The 17,977-nt window shown below is 42.7% G+C and overlaps 2 protein-coding genes across 8 annotated transcripts in view; one reads left to right on the top strand and one right to left on the bottom strand.

The window, feature by feature from the left end:
- Positions 3 to 9,177, top strand: UNC50 (unc-50 inner nuclear membrane RNA binding protein). Of its 4 annotated transcripts, none has more exons than XM_013987864.2 (7): positions 3 to 151; positions 1,184 to 1,467; positions 1,566 to 1,637; positions 2,482 to 2,602; positions 6,630 to 6,769; positions 6,858 to 6,959; positions 8,836 to 9,177. In XM_013987864.2, the coding sequence occupies exons 2-7, from the start codon at positions 1,188 to 1,190 to the stop codon at positions 8,970 to 8,972; spliced, it is 852 nt and encodes a 283-aa protein (XP_013843318.1). In that variant the 5' UTR covers positions 3 to 151; positions 1,184 to 1,187; the 3' UTR covers positions 8,973 to 9,177. The 4 variants fall into 4 exon arrangements, with proteins under 4 accessions (XP_013843318.1, XP_003124956.1, XP_013843319.1 ...); XM_013987865.2 differs by having other exon boundaries at positions 17 to 112; XM_003124908.3 differs by lacking the exon at positions 1,566 to 1,637 and having other exon boundaries at positions 5 to 151.
- MGAT4A (mannosyl (alpha-1,3-)-glycoprotein beta-1,4-N-acetylglucosaminyltransferase, isozyme A) overlaps positions 9,777 to 17,977 on the bottom strand; it is a 107,146-nt gene continuing 98,945 nt past the window's right edge. Inside the window, exons 15-16 of one of the 4 annotated variants that reach the window (XM_003124907.5) lie at positions 16,236 to 16,348; positions 9,777 to 16,115 (exon numbers count right to left, since the gene is read on the bottom strand). In XM_003124907.5, coding sequence (XP_003124955.1) covers positions 16,089 to 16,115; positions 16,236 to 16,348 — 140 coding nt within the window. In that variant the 3' untranslated portion in view covers positions 9,777 to 16,088. 4 annotated transcript variants of the gene reach the window in all.

Here is a 17,977-nt window from a genome sequence, read left to right as displayed (position 1 = left end):
CGCGCGGCGAAACTGGGTCACGTGACGTGGTGCGCCTCCAGCGTCGCCGACGTTGCTGAAAGGGAAGTTGGTCCAGCGGCTGCTGAGCTCGGCTGCTGCGCGGATGTGCTGGGTCAGTTTGGAGCGGGTGGAGGTCGCCGCGGGGCTCTAGGTGAGACCTGCCGATCGTCGGTTCCGCGCACGTCTTGGGCTCGCCCCGGGCCTTTTCCTCTGCCGTCTCACTGCCCTGGGTCACCTGGCCCTAGAGTGACCGCGCCCAGGTCCGGCTGCTCGGCCTGTGGTAGGACTGCCAGGCAAAATCAAGGAGGCCAGTTACAGTTGAATTTCAGATAATTCAGTAATGTTTTGCTATGCGTATGTGCCACGTAGTGTTTGGGACCTGCTTATACTAAAAATTACTCCTGTATTTGAAATCCAGATGTAACTGGGCGCCCAGTGTTTTTATGCTTAATCTGGCCGTTCTATCCGCGGCCCGGGTCAGCGGGAAGCAGCTGGGCCTGGAAGGCGCTGCTGGCGTCCCGGTGGCCTGGGGCGTGAAACTGGGCACTGAGCTGCTGGCACGGAGCGTGGGGGCTGGACTCCCACGCTGTCATTCCCCACCTAAACCACTTACTTTGGAGTTTTGGTTTGTTTTGACATCACATTCTAGGGAATGAATTACGTGCTGGTTATACACTGATGGACCTGTCTGATAGGGCATTTATTTTACCTCGTCCATAACATGGTTTCTGTTTGGCTTAAGCAAAGGCTTTCCCCTAAAAGCCTTAGTTGGTTAAGAGCAAAAATTGAAGGGTGGAATTTTGAGCCAGAGTACGTGAGTTGGAAGTTTGTTTCCAACACTAGCTCTGCTCTTAAGAGGGTCACTTCATCCTCCAGCGCCTCCGTTGTCGCTCTCAGCAGTAGCTCGCTGGGACCGTGGTTGAGGATCTAGGGAAGCGAAGTGTGGGGAATGGATGGACCGTGTAACAGTTCAGAAGGGCGTGGGGCAGCCCTTGCCTGAAGTGTAATCAGTTCTCCAGCCCCCAAACCGGCCTCAAAACCACCTGCATCCCCTTTTAAGCCCTCTTCTTAAGGATCCGAGCCCAAATGTAAAGTGATCTCCCACCTAAATAATTCAGAAGAGGGGTGCTAGCCAGCCATTCCTTCGGATAACTTGTAAAAGAGTTTTTTCTCTTCCATCTAGGAAGATGTTACCAAGTACTTCAGTGAATTCCCTATCCCAGGGGAATGGAGCACTGAATTCCAGGGATGCAGCGAGGCACACAGCTGGAGCAAAACGCTACAAATACCTGCGCAGGCTTTTTCGTTTTCGGCAAATGGACTTTGAGTTTGCAGCCTGGCAAATGCTCTACCTGTTCACGTCCCCACAGAGAGTTTACAGAAACTTCCATTACCGAAAGCAGACAAAGGATCAGTGGGCCAGAGATGACCCTGCTTTCTTGGTCCTATTAAGTGTCTGGCTCTGTGGTAAGTGTTAGTTTTTTTGCAATAAAGTTAAAGAATAAATTGAGTCTTTCAGGTCGGACTTGTCATTTCGAGAGTCTTTTGTTATCATCATGTCACAGGTCACAATTTGAGGATCTCTGAAACTGTTTCTGCCTTTCTGGAGCCTCACAAATCTCACAAGACGGAAAGTGGTATTCTTCCTGGTTCTGAAGGTCCCAAGCAGATGCCAGAGTAACCTGTTTCCTCAGAACTTTGAAAAGCAGAGGACAGAGTCACCCCATGTCTTTTTTTTTTTTCTTAAGGCTGCACCTGAGGCATACATAAGTTCTCAGGCCAGAGGTCAAATCCGAGCTACAGCTGCTGGCCTACACCACAGCCACAGCAACACAGAATCCGAGCCACGTCTGTGACGTATACCACAGCTCATGGCAATGCCAGATCCTTAACCCACTGAGTGAGGCCAGGGATTGAACCCGAATTCTCATGGATACTAGTCGGATTTGTTTCCACTGCGCCACAACGGGCACTCCGTTCCATGTCTTTCAACTACCATGATAAAGAAACTGGTACCCAAATGCAAACTTCCTGTGAAAAAGGACTATTGAGCTTAGAGATTGCATTTTGCGGTCAGCCCAGTGCAGAGTGGGAGTTGTAAAAGCACTGATGGGAACTCGAGAAACTACTTTTAAGTTCTCTTGTGGTACAGTGGAAGGGTCTGAACCACCTTTGGGGTGTTGGATTTTTTTCACCTCTAACTGGACTTGAGTATATGCATGCCTTTTCAGCACTGGTGGTGTTCTGTATATTGGGGCTACTCTGGTGAACCATAGACAGATGGGGGCGGCCTCGGTAAAATTCACATATCTCAGTTGGCCCTTCTGTGTTCCCAGATGATCTGCATTTCTTAATCAGTTACATCAAACACACTTTTGGGGTTTTGATTACATACTTTTGGGATCTGAAAGGCAGAGACAAGCCCTGTATCCACAGAACCTAGCACAGTGCCTGAATGAATTTCATAAATCTTTCTTGCAGTGTCCACTATAGGATTTGGCTTTGTGCTGGACATGGGATTTTTTGAGACAATAAAGCTGCTCCTTTGGGTTGTGTTCATAGACTGCGTAGGCGTCGGTCTGCTCATATCAACGTTAATGTGGTGAGTACCATAACTTCGGTTTTTCAGATGCTGCTGTAGAGCCTCTGTTGGCTCGCCTCAGAGAGTAACCAATGGAAATTGAAACAAGATAGATGAACTGAAAGCACTCATTTTGGCAGCCAAGGTCATTATAACTTGTCCTCCTGTGTCAGTTCCTACATCAGAAAGTTCTCTAAGGATCTGCCTTGTCAAAGTGCAGCAAATAAGTGAATCAAACTAATGATTGTGTCATATTAACACAATCCCTGATTTTGTAAAAATAAGACGCAGTTAGCCAGTTCTGCTTAAGTTGTCTGGATGATGGCACAATTTCCTGCTGCGTTTGTCCATGGGTCACTTCTAGATGTGTAAGATGAGGGTTGTGTCATGGCATCTGACTTTGAACCTTGGACATTAAGTGAAGTGCACTTGAAAAAGGACTTTTTTTTTTTTTTTTGTCTTTTTTTGTTGTTGTTGTTGCTATTTCTTGGGCCGATCCCGCGGCATATGGAGGTTCCCAGGCTAGGGGTCCAATCGGAGCTGTAGCCACTGGCCTACGCCAGAGCCACAGCAACGCGGGATCCGAGCCGCGTCTGCAACCTACACCACAGCTCACGGCAACGCCGGATCGTTAACCCACTGAGCAAGGGCAGGGATCAGACCCGAAACCTCATGGTTCCTAGTCGGATTCGTTAACCACTGCGCCACAACGGGAACTCCCTTTTTTTTTAAATTATTATTAAACTTTCAGTGCCTTCCTGCTGAGACACACATGCAGGTTTTACTGACCGGGTTCTCTGTCAGACTTCAGGTTTGCTGTGAAAATGGTAGTATGCTGAGTATACAGCTAGTGTTTGGTTTCTTCAGTCTGCTCCCTGGGCAGTGCTCCTGTGTGGTTGGCATGCTGGGCTTAGGGTGTGGATGTGCCAGCCAGCTCAGCAGGGGGCCAGTGGTGGTGCCTGTATATCAGAGAAAATGCTAGAACCCGGGGTCGTAGACCTGGGTTCCAGTGCCAGCTGAGTCACTTACTGTGAGCTCCTTAGTCCCCATTTCCTGTCTTGGGGGATGGCACTAATCATCTATTTGTAAGGTATTTGAGATGACTGTGGTCTGAAAAGCACCTTGGCAGATAGTATGCGCTCAGTAAATGATAGCTGTCATTATTTTAAGCAGGATTCTGAGACACTAACCTCTGACGATACCAACCTCTGACTTTGCTTTATAACCTGACTAGTAGAGTATAGGTTTTATACGTGGTAAGTGCATCCAGCACATCATTGATCTGAAATTCTAAAATCTGGCCTCAAGAGAACACTGCTAGAGCTCTCCCGTGGCCTAGGGCTTAAGAATTTGTCAGTGCTGTGGCTTGGGCTTGATCCTAGCCCAGGAACTTCTGTCTTCTGCATGCCACAGGTGTGACCAAAATAAAAAAGGAATACTACTAACTAATGTAGGTCATATATTCATTATCAAAATATTCGTGAAAAACAAGGTATATGAAAAATTTCAATAAAGCTTTCAAACAAATAGCCTGTTGCTGGCATTCTGCCCTGAATGCATTGAATCTGCAGGGCCACAGAAACCGGGAGTTTAGTGCCTTTAGTATGAATCTGCACCATAATTTGAATTAAATGGAAAAGGACTCAGTATATTTTTGAGAAACTACATTATGCTGTGAATTGTGTGAGGAAGTAGAAATAGAAGTAATACTTAGTAATTTCAGTCATCCCAGAGGCATCACAGAAGCCAGCATGAGGCGGTGTCTAGGCAGATGGGGGGGATGATTCCTGGAACCATGTGCAGAGGCAGAGAAGTGGGCAGCTTGAAGGGTCTGGGAATACAGGTGGTACTGGATGACTATGAAGGAGATGGGACTAGAGAAATTGGCCCTAAATGCAATTCAGAGAAAAGAGTTGGACTTGATCTCATGGGCTGCACTTGGGGGGCAGGGGCAGGGGGTAGAGAGGAGGGGGGCTTGGAGGCTTTAATGTAAGAAGTACCGTGACATTCACACTTCAGGATAAATCTTCTCTGAAGCAGCGGAGGAGGAGCCAGAGAGGGTGGTGAGGCTGAATGCGATGGTGGGGTGCGTATTGTAGCAGAAGCAGCCAGGCTGGTGCTGTTGTCACAGCCGATGAGGGGATGGATGCAGGTGGAAGAGGAGGAGCCCTGGCCCCTGGGATGGCCCAAACCTCTGGTGTAGGAGCAAGTGGCGGGTGCAGAAACAGCATCCTGTGCTGGCCACGTGGAGTTCAGGAGGCTTGTTGAAGTTTGGTGGGAATAAAGGTGCTGCAGACACTGGGGTGGTTAACTTTGTAAAGCTCCAACATCTGGCCAAGATGAGGACATGACACACATCATTAATACAGAGGTGGGAGGTGAAGACCATAGCTGTCTCTGAGCTCTCTCGGGAGGAGTGTCTGTGTTCTAGAAGACTCAGTCAGAAGCCGGAAGCCCAGAAAGCATCTGTTTAAGGGCTAAGCAGAGGGGTAGGAGTGGCAGCAGGACCACAGGATGGGAACTTGGGCAGTGGACCAAGACGCTTGTTGCACTCATTCTCACAGCACCTGTTCTTGGCTACGGTGGAAGGTGTACTGGTTAAGTTCGAGCAGAGCAGTATTATCTTGACATCCTCAGATAACTGAGCACAAGACTGTTTCGTACTGTATCACCTTCTCCCCCTGTCACTGGAGTTGTTCTCTTTTTATTTCCACTGTAGGCATAGCATTTTTTTAACAGTATCCTGAAATGAAATCACACATTGGAAAATCCGTTGAATTTCCACAACTGGGTTTATAATACAAATAATCCTTTCTGTTCTTTTCCTTCGAAGATCCTTTGTTCTATTACCTACATGTCTATCTTTTCATCCATTCATCATTTTATGGAACAAGTAGGCCTGTGGAACAGTGACATGAGCTCGAGTGATCTTGTGGCTAGAGATGCCACTGGCCACTCTCTCCTTATTGGTTCCTTCTGATTCCATGACCTTTTCTGGGCTGGAGAGGGGGGGTGAGCCAGGTCTAAGATTTGCCCTGTTCTCTGTCTCTGTTCACTCTTTGGGTGATCCTGTTCAGATTCATGGTACTTAATAGCATCTACACACCAGTGGGTTTACATCTCCAGTTTGCACCTCTCCTCTAAACTTCAGGCTCCTGCACTTCTTCCCTCAGACCAGAGGGCTTCTTCAGCATGACTAGGCCAAACCCAAACCCCTGCACTCTCTTCTTGCCCCCAGACCTCTCTCTTCCACTTTGGTTAGTGGTGCCTCAAGTTTCCTTTTGTTTAAGGCAGAAATCTCTCAGTAGTCCCTGATGCATCTTTTCTCTTGGGACCCACGTCTAGTACTTAACTCTTCTTGCTCTGCCTTCCAGCTGTAGCAGGTCCCCAAGTCAGCACCTCCACTGCTACCTGTTACCTCCCACTCGCAGCAGCCCCCTCCTGGGCTCTTGACTTCCACTCTTGTCCTAGAGTCTCTTTTCAGACCACCAGCCAGAAGAACCCTGTCAGAACTCTGAGTCAAACGTTCTCCTGGGAACTCCACGCTGACCTTGGATTTCACCAAGAATAAGATTTCACCAAGAGCGAAAGCCAGAGACTTGCCACTGGCCACAGGCTCTATCAGATCTAGCTCCCGTTTCTTTTCTGCTTTCATTTCTTGCTCTTCTCACTTATGTCAGGCACTCTGGGTGGCCCTGATACCTCCCCATGCTCCACCTCCCACCTGGAATGCTGTGCCCTGGGAGCCCCATCACTGCCCTTGCTGGGTCCCTGCCCAGATGCTACTCTCTTGGGACTGTTGCCATATTTAACAATTCAGCCTTGTATTTGCCATCCTTCTGACCTGCTCTGCTTTTCTCCTCAGGACCGTCTGACATCTGTTTATATTGTCTGTCTATTCCCACTGGATTGAAGGCCAAAATGTCTGTTTTGTTTGCCACTGTATCTCCAGTGTCTGGAATAATGCTTGGACGTAGAAGGGAGTCCATAAATATCCACAGAAGGAATTGTATTGTATTATGAAAGAAATTTTAACTTTGCTCTTCAGGTTTATCTCTAACAAGTATTTAGTGAAACGGCAGAGCAGAGACTATGATGTGGAGTGGGGCTATGCCTTCGATGTGCATCTGAATGCTTTTTATCCTCTCCTCGTCATTCTTCATTTTATCCAGCTTTTTTTCATCAACCGTAAGTAGCAGTTACTTCTCAACCTATTATCATAAAGTCTTCATACTATTCACTGAAAGGAGATTCATTTCATGCATCTCTTCTGCAGATGTTATCCTAACAGACACGTTCATTGGCTATTTAGTTGGAAATACCTTATGGCTGGTTGCAGTTGGCTATTATATCTATGTGACTTTCCTAGGATACAGTGGTAAGTAATCACTTTTTTTGGGTGACTGACAACACAACAGGGAGGGGAAAAGTTGTTGTAACAGTGATACAGTTATTTTACAGTTACTTTGTGGAGTTCTTGCAGGTACTGTCCTGAGGGTTGTTTATGAAATCTCTTGTTTAACCTCTGATTATTATGATACAGGTTTACTTCTCCCCATTTTTCCAATGAGGAAACAGCACAGACAGATGAAGTAACCTGCCCATGGTCATGCAGTTAGAAAGTGACAGAGCTGGTATATAACAGATTAAATAATTTCAAGGAACCATGTTAAACCATATTGATGCTCTCCAGGTTACTTGCAGGAACCCACAACCAGCTTTATCTTCCTTTTCTCAAAGGCTTTTGGGTTCTGGGTTACCAGCAGTCAGAGTGATGAAAGCCTTGGGTCCAGCAGATGAGCATGTTTAAAAGCTTGGCTCATTTTCCATTTTCATGATTTTTTTTTTTTTTTCAGTTTGAAATATTCTTCATTATGTAAACATCTGTGTTTAAAACAGATGAACCCTGCTCACAATTCATACACTGGACCTAAGACACAGCACCCAGGCTTCAGTGGCCACAGGCAGATAGTGGAGCTCAGGAGCAGGCGGGGCTCCTGGGCTGCACTGAGTCTCAGGACTGGAGGTGCAGAGATGGGGAGGCATCCACAGGCCCACTGCCAGGTCCCAGGCCAGCTCCTGGACTGGAGAAGTGTAGGGGTGAGAGGTTCTGTAGATAATCACAGAAGATCAGGGCCAGCTTTGAGGTCAGGGTATGTGAGGTTATTGTTAAATCCTTCTGTCAGTTCATTTTTTCATCATATGGATGAGAAACATATTTACATTATTTTTGATATAAAGAAATCTTTATTAACTAGAGCTAAGTGTAATCTAGATCTTAATTATGATTTATAAGTATTATATATATTTTTTAGCCCTTCCTTTCCTGTCACTCTAGATGATTAGGTTCTTACTGTAAGTACAAGCCCCTTACACTCATGTGTGACCCCATCACCCCCTTGGCTGCTCTGCCAGAGGCCACTTAAACTCCCTCCCCACCCCAGATTGTAATACCTTGTTTTGGGCATTGGGAGTCCTTTTCTCTAGTTCAGGGGAGATGTTTGCAACATGTTGTATTCAGGCTTCTAATGAATTTTCACACTTTGAGACAGTCTGCAGATGTCATCAGCACACTGCCAGTTGATGGTTTCTTTAAGTGGATTTTGGATCACTCTCCTGGGAACTCCCCACAATTTAGACGTTTCTTTGAGCCCAGCCCAATTTCAGTTGGAAGACTACTGGTATAGGAAATATTTAGGCTAGAATGCATGGGATAGGGACCCACTAAGCCATGAGCAAAAAGAAACGTGGCTATCTATTTTATATTATAGAGTTTCAGTTCTTCCCTTCCCTAAAGCCTGGGGCACTAGTTGAGCTCTCACATTCTCAAGGTGGAGGTGTAACGCTTTCTGCATCGGGAAATCTCAGATAGCTGCAAGCTGCTTTTTCCTATAACATCATCCATATGTTAAGACAAGAGTCTGCTGAAGCATCACAGGTTTAAACTCACTACTGCGTGCGTTAATGTTGGTGATGTTTGTCCCTCACTCTTACCCTTAGCCCTGGATTTGTGTCTCACTCAGCCTTTGTGCTGAGAAACCTCTGCTCAGTTTCTTCATGACCATGAATGAGAAGGAACTAACGCAGAAGACTGGTAATGGTAGGGTCCTTGAGACAGGTCCAGCAGTGTCAGTGAGATTCACAGCAGGGTGCCTTCCCAGCCGCTCATTGTGCGGTGGGGCTGTCTTACAGGATGCTCACTGAGCAGCCCATTACTTTCCTCACCAATTGACATGGGTCTGCTCCTTTTCCAGCACTGCCATTTTTGAAAAACACAGTGATTCTTCTCTACCCATTTGCACCTCTCATCCTGCTCTATGGACTGTCACTAGCACTGGGCTGGAATTTCACCCACATGCTGTGCTCCTTCTACAAGTACAGAGTGAAGTGAAACCGTGAGCTGCTTACACCTTCCCTGCATCAGCAGTATTGGGGGGGGTGATGATTTCTTGTGCAACATGTAAATAAATGATCATTGTAGATATCTTAAAGGTGTAAAGTTTAAAGATTTGAAGAAATACATATGTTAACACTGTGTTGAGTACATTCCTTAAAACAAATGTACATTTCTATAATAAATATTTTTCAAACTAAAACATGTATTTTATTCACTCAGTATTTGCACACATTATGATATACAGTGTACTAAGGGCATGAGGCAAATAGAAAGGTAATACTTTTTTAATATGTATTACTTTTGAAAGAGCATCCATTTGGAGAACACGAGAAACTGGTCCTTATCATCTGCCTTCCCTCTCCCTCTGTTACTGACAAGGTACAGGGTCCACCCCCATTTCTAGCAGCTGCATCTTAAACTCTCAAATAAGCCATAGGATCCTTGTCTCATCTTCAAAAGTCTCCTTAACTTGGAACCCAAGTAGGAATCACTGTACTTCAGGCTCTAAATATCATTAATAGTACTATCTGCATAAAAAAAAGGAAACCCCAACAAACAAAATACACAAGATTGAAGAGGCCCCTGGTGGCCACTCTTATTCTGGGGACCATACAGCATACATAGCAGCAACCACCTGCATAGCATTGATAATTAGTCTTAGCACTAAAGCTTTTTTCATTCTTTAAAGACTTTCTGAAACCTACATGTAAAAATCCATTCCTATTTTCTAACTGAAAATAATTCAACTATTATATCAGTGTTAAAACTACTACTAAAAAAAAAACTTGGCACTCATGAAGTTTTACCTATTTTTATTAGAAGGAGTCTTGAATTCAACATGGCTTCTTAAACTTCTTTATTTCAAATACACATGAACGGTTGTGGCACAGAGCAACAGCAATGGAAGGCACAGTCAGCTGGACCAGTTATCAGGTTTTCAGTTACAGCAGCACATTGGAAAATAAATAACCTGCCTTTAAAAATCCAACAGGTACCTAAAATATTACTACAGATACTACCCATTCAATCAATGAAGACACTGTAAGGAAAATATGTACAATGCATTTAAGGAGAAAAGAGCATCTGGCACAACCCAGAAAATCAGCTCCTCAAGCAGCTTCTCCAAAAGGTGCTTCCACAAACACCCAAAGCACTGTGTTCTCAAGGAGAAACGCTTTAGATTTCCATTCCGTAAACGAAACAATCGTTAATGTTTAATCAGCTGGGCTCTAAATCTTTCTTAGAAAACGTTACCATCTACAGTGAAGTGAAAAGTTATCAAATCTGCTGGCAGTGCATTTTACGGTACCATTAACATCAGCCATTTTTTAAGGCTCAGAGACTGTGTCTTCAAAAGGCATTTTCCCCCAATTGCAGCAGACACGAGCATTTTGAATAAATAATGAAAAAGCTAATCAAACTAAAGAACCAAACCTTTGATTCTAGGGCAGTTTGCTAATTATGAATACTGGGAAGCCACTCAGACCAAGTGACACATTCAACAGCCTCCCTAGCGTCCAAGAGCATTGAATGTTTCCCACAACAGACAATCCTCATTTTAGAACAATTTCAGCACCACTGTTCCTAACATTCTTATACTCTTCCACACAAAGTGTTTGCCAGTCAACATTCAGTTTACTTATCAAAACATTCTAAATTCTCAGCTCATGCACACACTATAGAGTGCTGCTCTTTCTGGCTTGTTCTTTTGGATGTGCTCTAGCTAGCGTCCAGTGGGTGAAAGTTTCAGGTAAGAAAAGAGATTCTATATAGGTACTGATGATATGGGGATACATGTAATAGATTCTTTTTTTTTTTTTTTCTTTAAGTAATACTGTGGTGGGGTCTCTTCAGCACTGTAGGTTCACATGCATTGAAGAAATAAAGTAAGCATATTATCATGGCACATATCTGTTAAGATTAATAATTAAAAGTTTACAACTATCAAACTGAATTCTACATGCTACAAACACTGCTACATAGCTGGGAAAAGTTTCCTCTTTAAAGAAAAGAGATCAGATGTCTGAGTTCCCTTAGGACCCTCAGATTTGATTATGACTTCAATTTATGGCCTTTTGACAGTCTTAGCCTCTCATTTTCCTTCTTTTAGCTCAACCTTTCTTTCATCAAGGCTATGTGGTTAAAAGCACATAAAGTAATGGAAAAACCAAAATTAAAACTTCATTAGCAATTAATAGCTTGGAAGCAGAGAAGTATTTTGGAAAATATATCCAAGGTACAAAAATTTGGTTAGCATGTATAGGATTTGATCTGTGCTTAGATAATAAAGTAAGCTTTTGGTAAAAAAAAAAAAATCAGGTCCTTCAACACAGAATAGATTATTTGATCTCTCCATAAAGACATACTTTTTTTCCTCTTAATATCTAATTTAAAATAACACTGTTCATCATTCTTAAATAATACAGTGACAGGCTTGCAACAGCCTAGATCAACATAAAGTGACACCCATTCCAGGAAAACAATTCCTTACACTCTGGACCCTACCCACTGAATCTTGTGCTAGTAGTTCCCTCATGAAATGCTACTAAGACACTGCAAGTCTTTGCCAAAAACCTTCCAGTAATAATCAGTCAAGATCTCCAGCAGAGAATGCCAGATGTGGCCTGGGTATATGATGTGCTAGTGTAAGACATGTGTTTATCAAGGAATACCCAGCATGCCAGAGGGAATCAAGTACCAAGACTTCTCCTCGTCACTGCTTTAATGTATTCATTTTATATTGCTGCATAAAATCACGGCAAAATTTAAAAGCTTAAAACAACACCCATTTATTATTTGACAGCTCTGTAGGCCAGGAGTCCAGGCAGGCATGACCGAGCTCTCACGAGGCTGGAATCCAGGTGCTAGCAGGGCTGGGGCTCTTAGCTGCTCCAGAGGGTCCACCTGCAAACTTCTTCTGGTTGTTGGCTGAATTCAGTTCCTGTGGCTGCAGGACTGCCATTTCCATCCCCTTGGCTGCCAGCTGGGGCCTCTCACTTCCTTAAGAACTGCATTTCTTCTCATGTGGCCACCCTCATTTTAAACCAGCCTTGGTGCCTTAAGTCCTGCTTTGAATCTCTGACTTCTGCTAAACAGCCTGAGAAAACTCTCTGCTTATACAGAGCTCACATGGTCAGATTAGCCATCCCCGGATAATCTGTCTTTTAATGTATAACATAACATAATTATGGGTCATAATCACAGGTTCTACACACACTCATAGGGGTAGGATATACAAAGTCATCGAGGGTCACTTGTGGAATTCTGGCTGTTAGAATTACACATGACTATGAATTAGAGCAATCTCTCCAAACATGCTGTTCCCTTATAACCACACTTGTCCTTGAGGACAGCACTGTGGGGAATGACTTTTTTTTCATTATGATGACAGATTTAGAAGAATCCTTCAGAGCATTGCTAAAATTTTAAAAATATCACCTTCTAATTATTTCCTGATGCAATCATTAATCTGAAAAGCTATACCTTTGTTCGAAGACATCTCCAGTGGTTGAGTTAACCTACACATACATGTCTAGAGCCTGTGTGCTAAAAAATCCATGCGCATTCACTTTTTCCAAAGCTCATCCATCACAAGCTTTGGGACCTTAACCTCGAGTTGTGCTCTTTTTTGATTACCTCGTAGGGACAGTGAATGTTGTGAAGGGCACCTAAGACTGAAAACAAAGAACTTAGAAATTGGATCTTAGACTCTTGGAAACAGGTCCTCAACTTCCTCTTCCCACCTGAAATAGTCATCATTATGATATAGTCTACATGTCTGCTTTTAGGCTCATAATTGGAATTCATGATCCTGGCTTCTAAAATGTTCACATGAGCACTCCTGACATGGTGCTGTCCTACATAATTTTCTGTAATGGAGATGTCGTACATCTGTGCCATCCAAGCCACTGGCCACATGCAGCCAGCATGACTGTGGAGCTGAATATTGTATTTTATTAATTGGAGTGAACACCATGTGTCTAATGGCGACTGTATAGAACAGCACAGCTCCAGAGACATCATGTCATATAGTCCATATATATATATATAAAATTCGTCCCACCATTTGACACTTTTCAAATGGATAAAAGTGGTTCAGTGTCCACTCAAGGTCAAGTACTTAGCAACTCTCTGTTCTGGGTCCCCTAATCTTCTGTCCCAATACTTAACACCCTAACATGACTTAAGGGCAACCACTATAATTGCCTGCTTGAGGGAAGCATGGCCACTTCCAACTGTCCAGTGGAAAGTGGGGGAAAGGAGAGCACAGCTGACAGGAGGCTAGTGTGTGAGCAAGCATGTGGCAGAGGACAGACAGGAAGCATCACTCACAGGCTTGCTCTTGGGAGCTGTATGTTTGGCCAGAGGGAACAGATGTATGCACTCACACACACGCCCCATAGTCAAACACTGGGCAGCTGAGTGTGTGTGTAAGTGTGCAGTGAGGAAAGTAGGCAAAGAGAGTCAAGAAAAAGAGGTGAGTAGGCTAGCACAGTTTGTCCCCTCATCCAGACTCTGCCTGGGCACCTGCCACATGTCAGGCACTATCCCAGGCTCGAGGAGGCACTGGTAGCAAATTTATGGGGAGGGAGGTGAACACAGGAGAGTCCTTGCAAGATGGATAAGATTCAGCTAAAAGTATTCTCGGGAACAGGAGGGATAAGCTAAGCATGGGAAGGGCGACTGAGCATGAAAACAGAAAAAGCTGTCTGGATGAGGCTCGGTCTAAAGACTGAGATGCTCCAAACACATGGCAAAGGGCCTCAGTAACTGTCACCTCCCTAGACTCTCAGGGCATGGTCTTTCTTCCTCAACTCAGAGCTGGCTACTTGGAAAGCAGGGCAAACAAGGGGAATTCTAAACCCACCTCCAGGTTTTACCTCCTGATCCTTAGTCTTTATAGCAGTACTTTAGTGGGTGAAGCTGGTGCCAAAATTTTATCAGGTTATACTTTTCCAGTGAAATTTGCCTGTTGGGCTCTAGGCCAATGAGACTTCAGAAGAAAATAAAACAAATTAAAATAATAAGGAAATTTAAAAAAAAATCAACAAAACACTCAAGCTGTGGCACAGGTCACAGATGCGGCTTGAAGCTGGTGTTGCTGTGGCTGTGGCATAGGCAGCAGCTGCAGCTCCGAACTGACCCTTAGCCTGGGAACTTCCACATGCCATGGGTGTGACTAAAAATAAACAAAACCACAAACAACAACAACAAAAACCAACAAAAAAATTTAATTGAACTTTGACATAAAAATCATTATTGGCAACAACTAACTTTCTTTTTCTTTCTTTTTAGGGCCATATCCATGGCACATGGAGTTTCCCAGGCTAGGGAGTGAATGGAGCTGCAGCTCCAGCCTATACCACAGCCACAGCAACACTGAATCTGAGCCACATCTGCAACCTACACTGCAGCTTGGGGCAACACCAGATCCTTAAGCCACTGAGCAACGCCAGGGATTGAACCCGGATCCTCATGGATGTTAGTCAGATTTGTTTGTTTGCTTGCTTTTGTTAGTCAGATGTCTTAGCAGCCTGAGCTACAACAGGAACTCCAGCAACATGTAACTTTGTAATCAAGAGAAGTAACTAAGAATTATTCAGATATGGAGTAAAAGAAATAACTGTACCTTATCAGTGTCTCCTATCTTTCTCACTGTGTAACTGCACAGAAAATGAGGCTGTTTGGAAGCTATCTGTTCAGCCTACTGGATAACAAAGTGACATGCCTCCAGCCTCTAGCTGCCTGCGGCCTCAGCCCCTGGCTATTCTGAAAGCTCAGAGGATTCAAGCACAGCACACCTGTAACCCACCTGCATCCACCTGAGGACACCAGACTGGTTGGGAACTGATGTTGAGAATTCATAATCTCATAAAAGTAAAAAAGTTTTAGAAGACCACTGATTGCTAAGGCTGACAATATTTTTGTCTACAGTAGTGATACCATTTGAAATTAAGTCCTCTTCAGATATTCATTCACTGAATCAATAAAATAAATTATTTTGGAAAGACATACAACTGTTACAATACCTTTCACCCAAAACCAGTATTACAATTTTGTTTTTCTTTAAAATTAAACCAATCATGTCTCATACAACAGCATTACCTAGAAAACACATTGTCAGGACTCACAGAATGAGTACAGAGAGAAGAAAAGCATCAAGAAAAGAGAAAATGCTTCTCATTCATGGATTAAAGACAAAGATTAAAACAGGAAAGAAAAGTTTGTCATTTTTACATCTCAGAGGAAATATAAGGACTTCAGTCTGTGATAATTCGGGTTGAAGGCCTCACCCCTGCACATTAAAATTTATCAGACTGATTTTTTTGTGGCTACACACCATACACAGTATACTAAAATAACCCTCAAGAAGGACATTGGTCTTTAAAATCTTGGCTTTAAGGAATGACAAATGCCTTTGAAAAGATTTTGTTCAGAATCACTGATTATAAAAGTACTTCAGTTAGGAAATCAATCTATATTCATTCTTAAATGGCAGTGCATTTGAAAAATGGCATTAATTTGTTAATGTCTGCATTTCCAAAGAAAAGATTTAGAAAGAACTTAAAAAAGCAAGGTAACTGGTTTTCAAAAAAAGTATTGATTCAAAAATTTACTGCACAAAAATATGTACTTCTTAAGTGTTTCTAATAAATTAACTCCATAACATTTTATGTATATATATATATATATATAGAATCCCTGATAATCTATAAAAGAGGGTCTATAATAGTAAAATAAATGAACTTCAAAAGTACCCCCTTCATAAAATGTATCTGACATTAATTTTTCTCAAATTTAAGGAATGTAACAATATGTACAACTCTTAGGTATTAGTATAATACCAAATAGTACAAGTCATATTAACAGGCTGTCGTAACTGTAAAATGCTTGAGTCAAGTTAAAACTGGAGGACAGCTTAGGTTGAATGAATACAATTATCCATGGGAGATTCACTTTCCAAGTGGAAATGACAATCATCTTATTTACAGTAGATTTCACAAGAGGTAGAATTCAAGTTACAAAAAAAAAAAAAAAAAAAAGGTACATGCTCAACTGTGTTTAACAAATTCACAAGGGAAAATAAGGTGTTGGTTTCTTAGGAGATGGTCAGTTTGTGACTTTTTTAATATGAATCTGAAACACAAGACAGTAAGGAGCATGAAATGGCAATCAATTTTCTTTCCAAAAAGGACATCCAAATGTTGTAAAAAAATGTAGAAGCTCATGTGTCACTGGTTTGATATGTTGTCTTACCTCATTAAGAATGGCCCAAACAGCAGAATTCTGAATAACTGAAAGTCGGAAGGCTGAAATGGGGTTTAGCTTGGGATCCACCATTCCTTCTGCAACACCATTCTCAAATTTCCCTTCAAAATAAAAACCAATACTTATTGGTTGGACTCAAACACACACACATAAAATACCAATGACTTAGAACAGGGAAAGACAACACCAAAGTATTTCTAGTGGCTGTTTTCATACAGAGGGCATGGGTGATTTTTTTTTTTTTCTCCCTCCTATTCAGCTCTTAAATTTTTCATGAAGTAGTGCATGCTTAAAAACAGTTGGAACAGGAGTTCCCATTGTGGTGTGGTGGAAGTATACCTGACTGGGATCCAGGAGGACATGGGTTCGATCTCTGGCCTCCCTCAGTGGGTTAAGGATCTGGCATTGCCTTGAGCTATGGTGTAGGCTGCAGACACAGTTCAGATCTAGCCATTGCTGTGGCTGTGAAGCAGGCCAGCAGCTGTAGGTCCGATTAGATCCCTAGCCTGGGAACCTTCATATGCCACGGGTGTGGTACTGAAAAGAAAAAAAAAAAAAAAAAAAGGAACCTATTTAAAGAGGTAGTTATACATTTTCTTATTGCAAATTAAAAAAAAAAAAAGCAAATATATTTGTTCTTATATCAACTGATATACAAGTTTTTAGCCAAGTGTAATTTACAAATCTTAGAAAATATACTCTACCATCACTCAGCCTAACCACTTTGAGAGCAACACACCTCAGTGCTTTAGTTAGACACGATAACAATGACTGGCCTTGAGCAAGGGCTCAACCTAAGTGTCTTCTTTCCAAAGTCACATCTAAAAGGAATTAGAAATGATTCTTTCTCAAGGCAGTTCCAAAGTAAAAACTCCAGTAGAAATGACAAGTTTAAAAATCCCTCCTGTAAAGGATAAGGACTAAGAACTTCTATAAAAGATAATGTGCTCTGTACTCAATTTTTCTTGCTGTGAGGAAAGAGAAAACAAAACAAAAATGCTGTTGAAAACAGTGACAGGAGTTCCCATTGTGGCTCAAAGGTAATGAACCCGACTAGGATCTAGGAGGACGTGGGTTCCATCCCTGGTCCCTCAGTGGGTTAAAGGATCCGGTGTAGGCTGGCAGCTGAAGCTCTAATTGGACCCCTAGCCTGGGAACCTCCATACACTGCAGGTGCGGCCCTAAAAAGACAGAAGGAAAAAAAAAAAAAAAAAGAACAAAAAGAAAAAGGTGACAGGAAAATGGTTTACTCTAAGCCACATTTCACTAAGCTAGGGATCAGCAAACTTTTCCTAAAAAGGGCACAGAGTAAATACTCTGGGCTTTGTGGGTCAAGAGGGCAATTGAGGATATCACGTTGGTACTTGTATATCAAAAAAGAGAAAACTAATTTCCACAAAATTTTAATGGGTGAAATTCAAAATATAATAACAACTAAGTAAGTTGTGCTCTTGCTAATAATACAAGGGTACTAAGGAGAATGTAATTCCTTTTGGAGGATAACATTTAAATTAACCGGGATTCAAAGTTAGTATTCCTTATTATCAAAATCCATTGCCAATGTTCATCTGTTAATGTGGATCTATAAAGAGATTTGATATATTTTCATCTTGAATGTTTTCTTCCACACTGCCTAGATTCTGCCAATTACTGTTATCAATCCACAAGCACATATTTGTGTGTGTGTGTGTCTTTCTAGGGCCACACCCATGGCAGATGGAGGTAACCAG

The sequence above is a fragment of the Sus scrofa genome, chromosome 3, assembly GCF_000003025.6.
Source record: "Sus scrofa isolate TJ Tabasco breed Duroc chromosome 3, Sscrofa11.1, whole genome shotgun sequence".
NCBI lineage: Eukaryota > Metazoa > Chordata > Mammalia > Artiodactyla > Suidae > Sus > Sus scrofa.
The sequence above is the reverse complement of the archived record's forward strand: the minus strand, read 5'-3'. Positions and strand labels throughout refer to the sequence as shown.

Coding starts and splice junctions, on each gene's coding strand:
- UNC50 (XM_013987864.2), top strand. CDS start 1,188: ATGTTACCAAGTACTTCAGTGAATTCCCTATCCCAGGGGAATGGAGCA. Junction 6,770..6,857: donor CCAGCTTTTTTTCATCAACC/GTAAGTAGCAGT, acceptor TCTCTTCTGCAG/ATGTTATCCTAACAGACACG. Junction 6,960..8,835: donor GACTTTCCTAGGATACAGTG/GTAAGTAATCAC, acceptor CTCCTTTTCCAG/CACTGCCATTTTTGAAAAAC.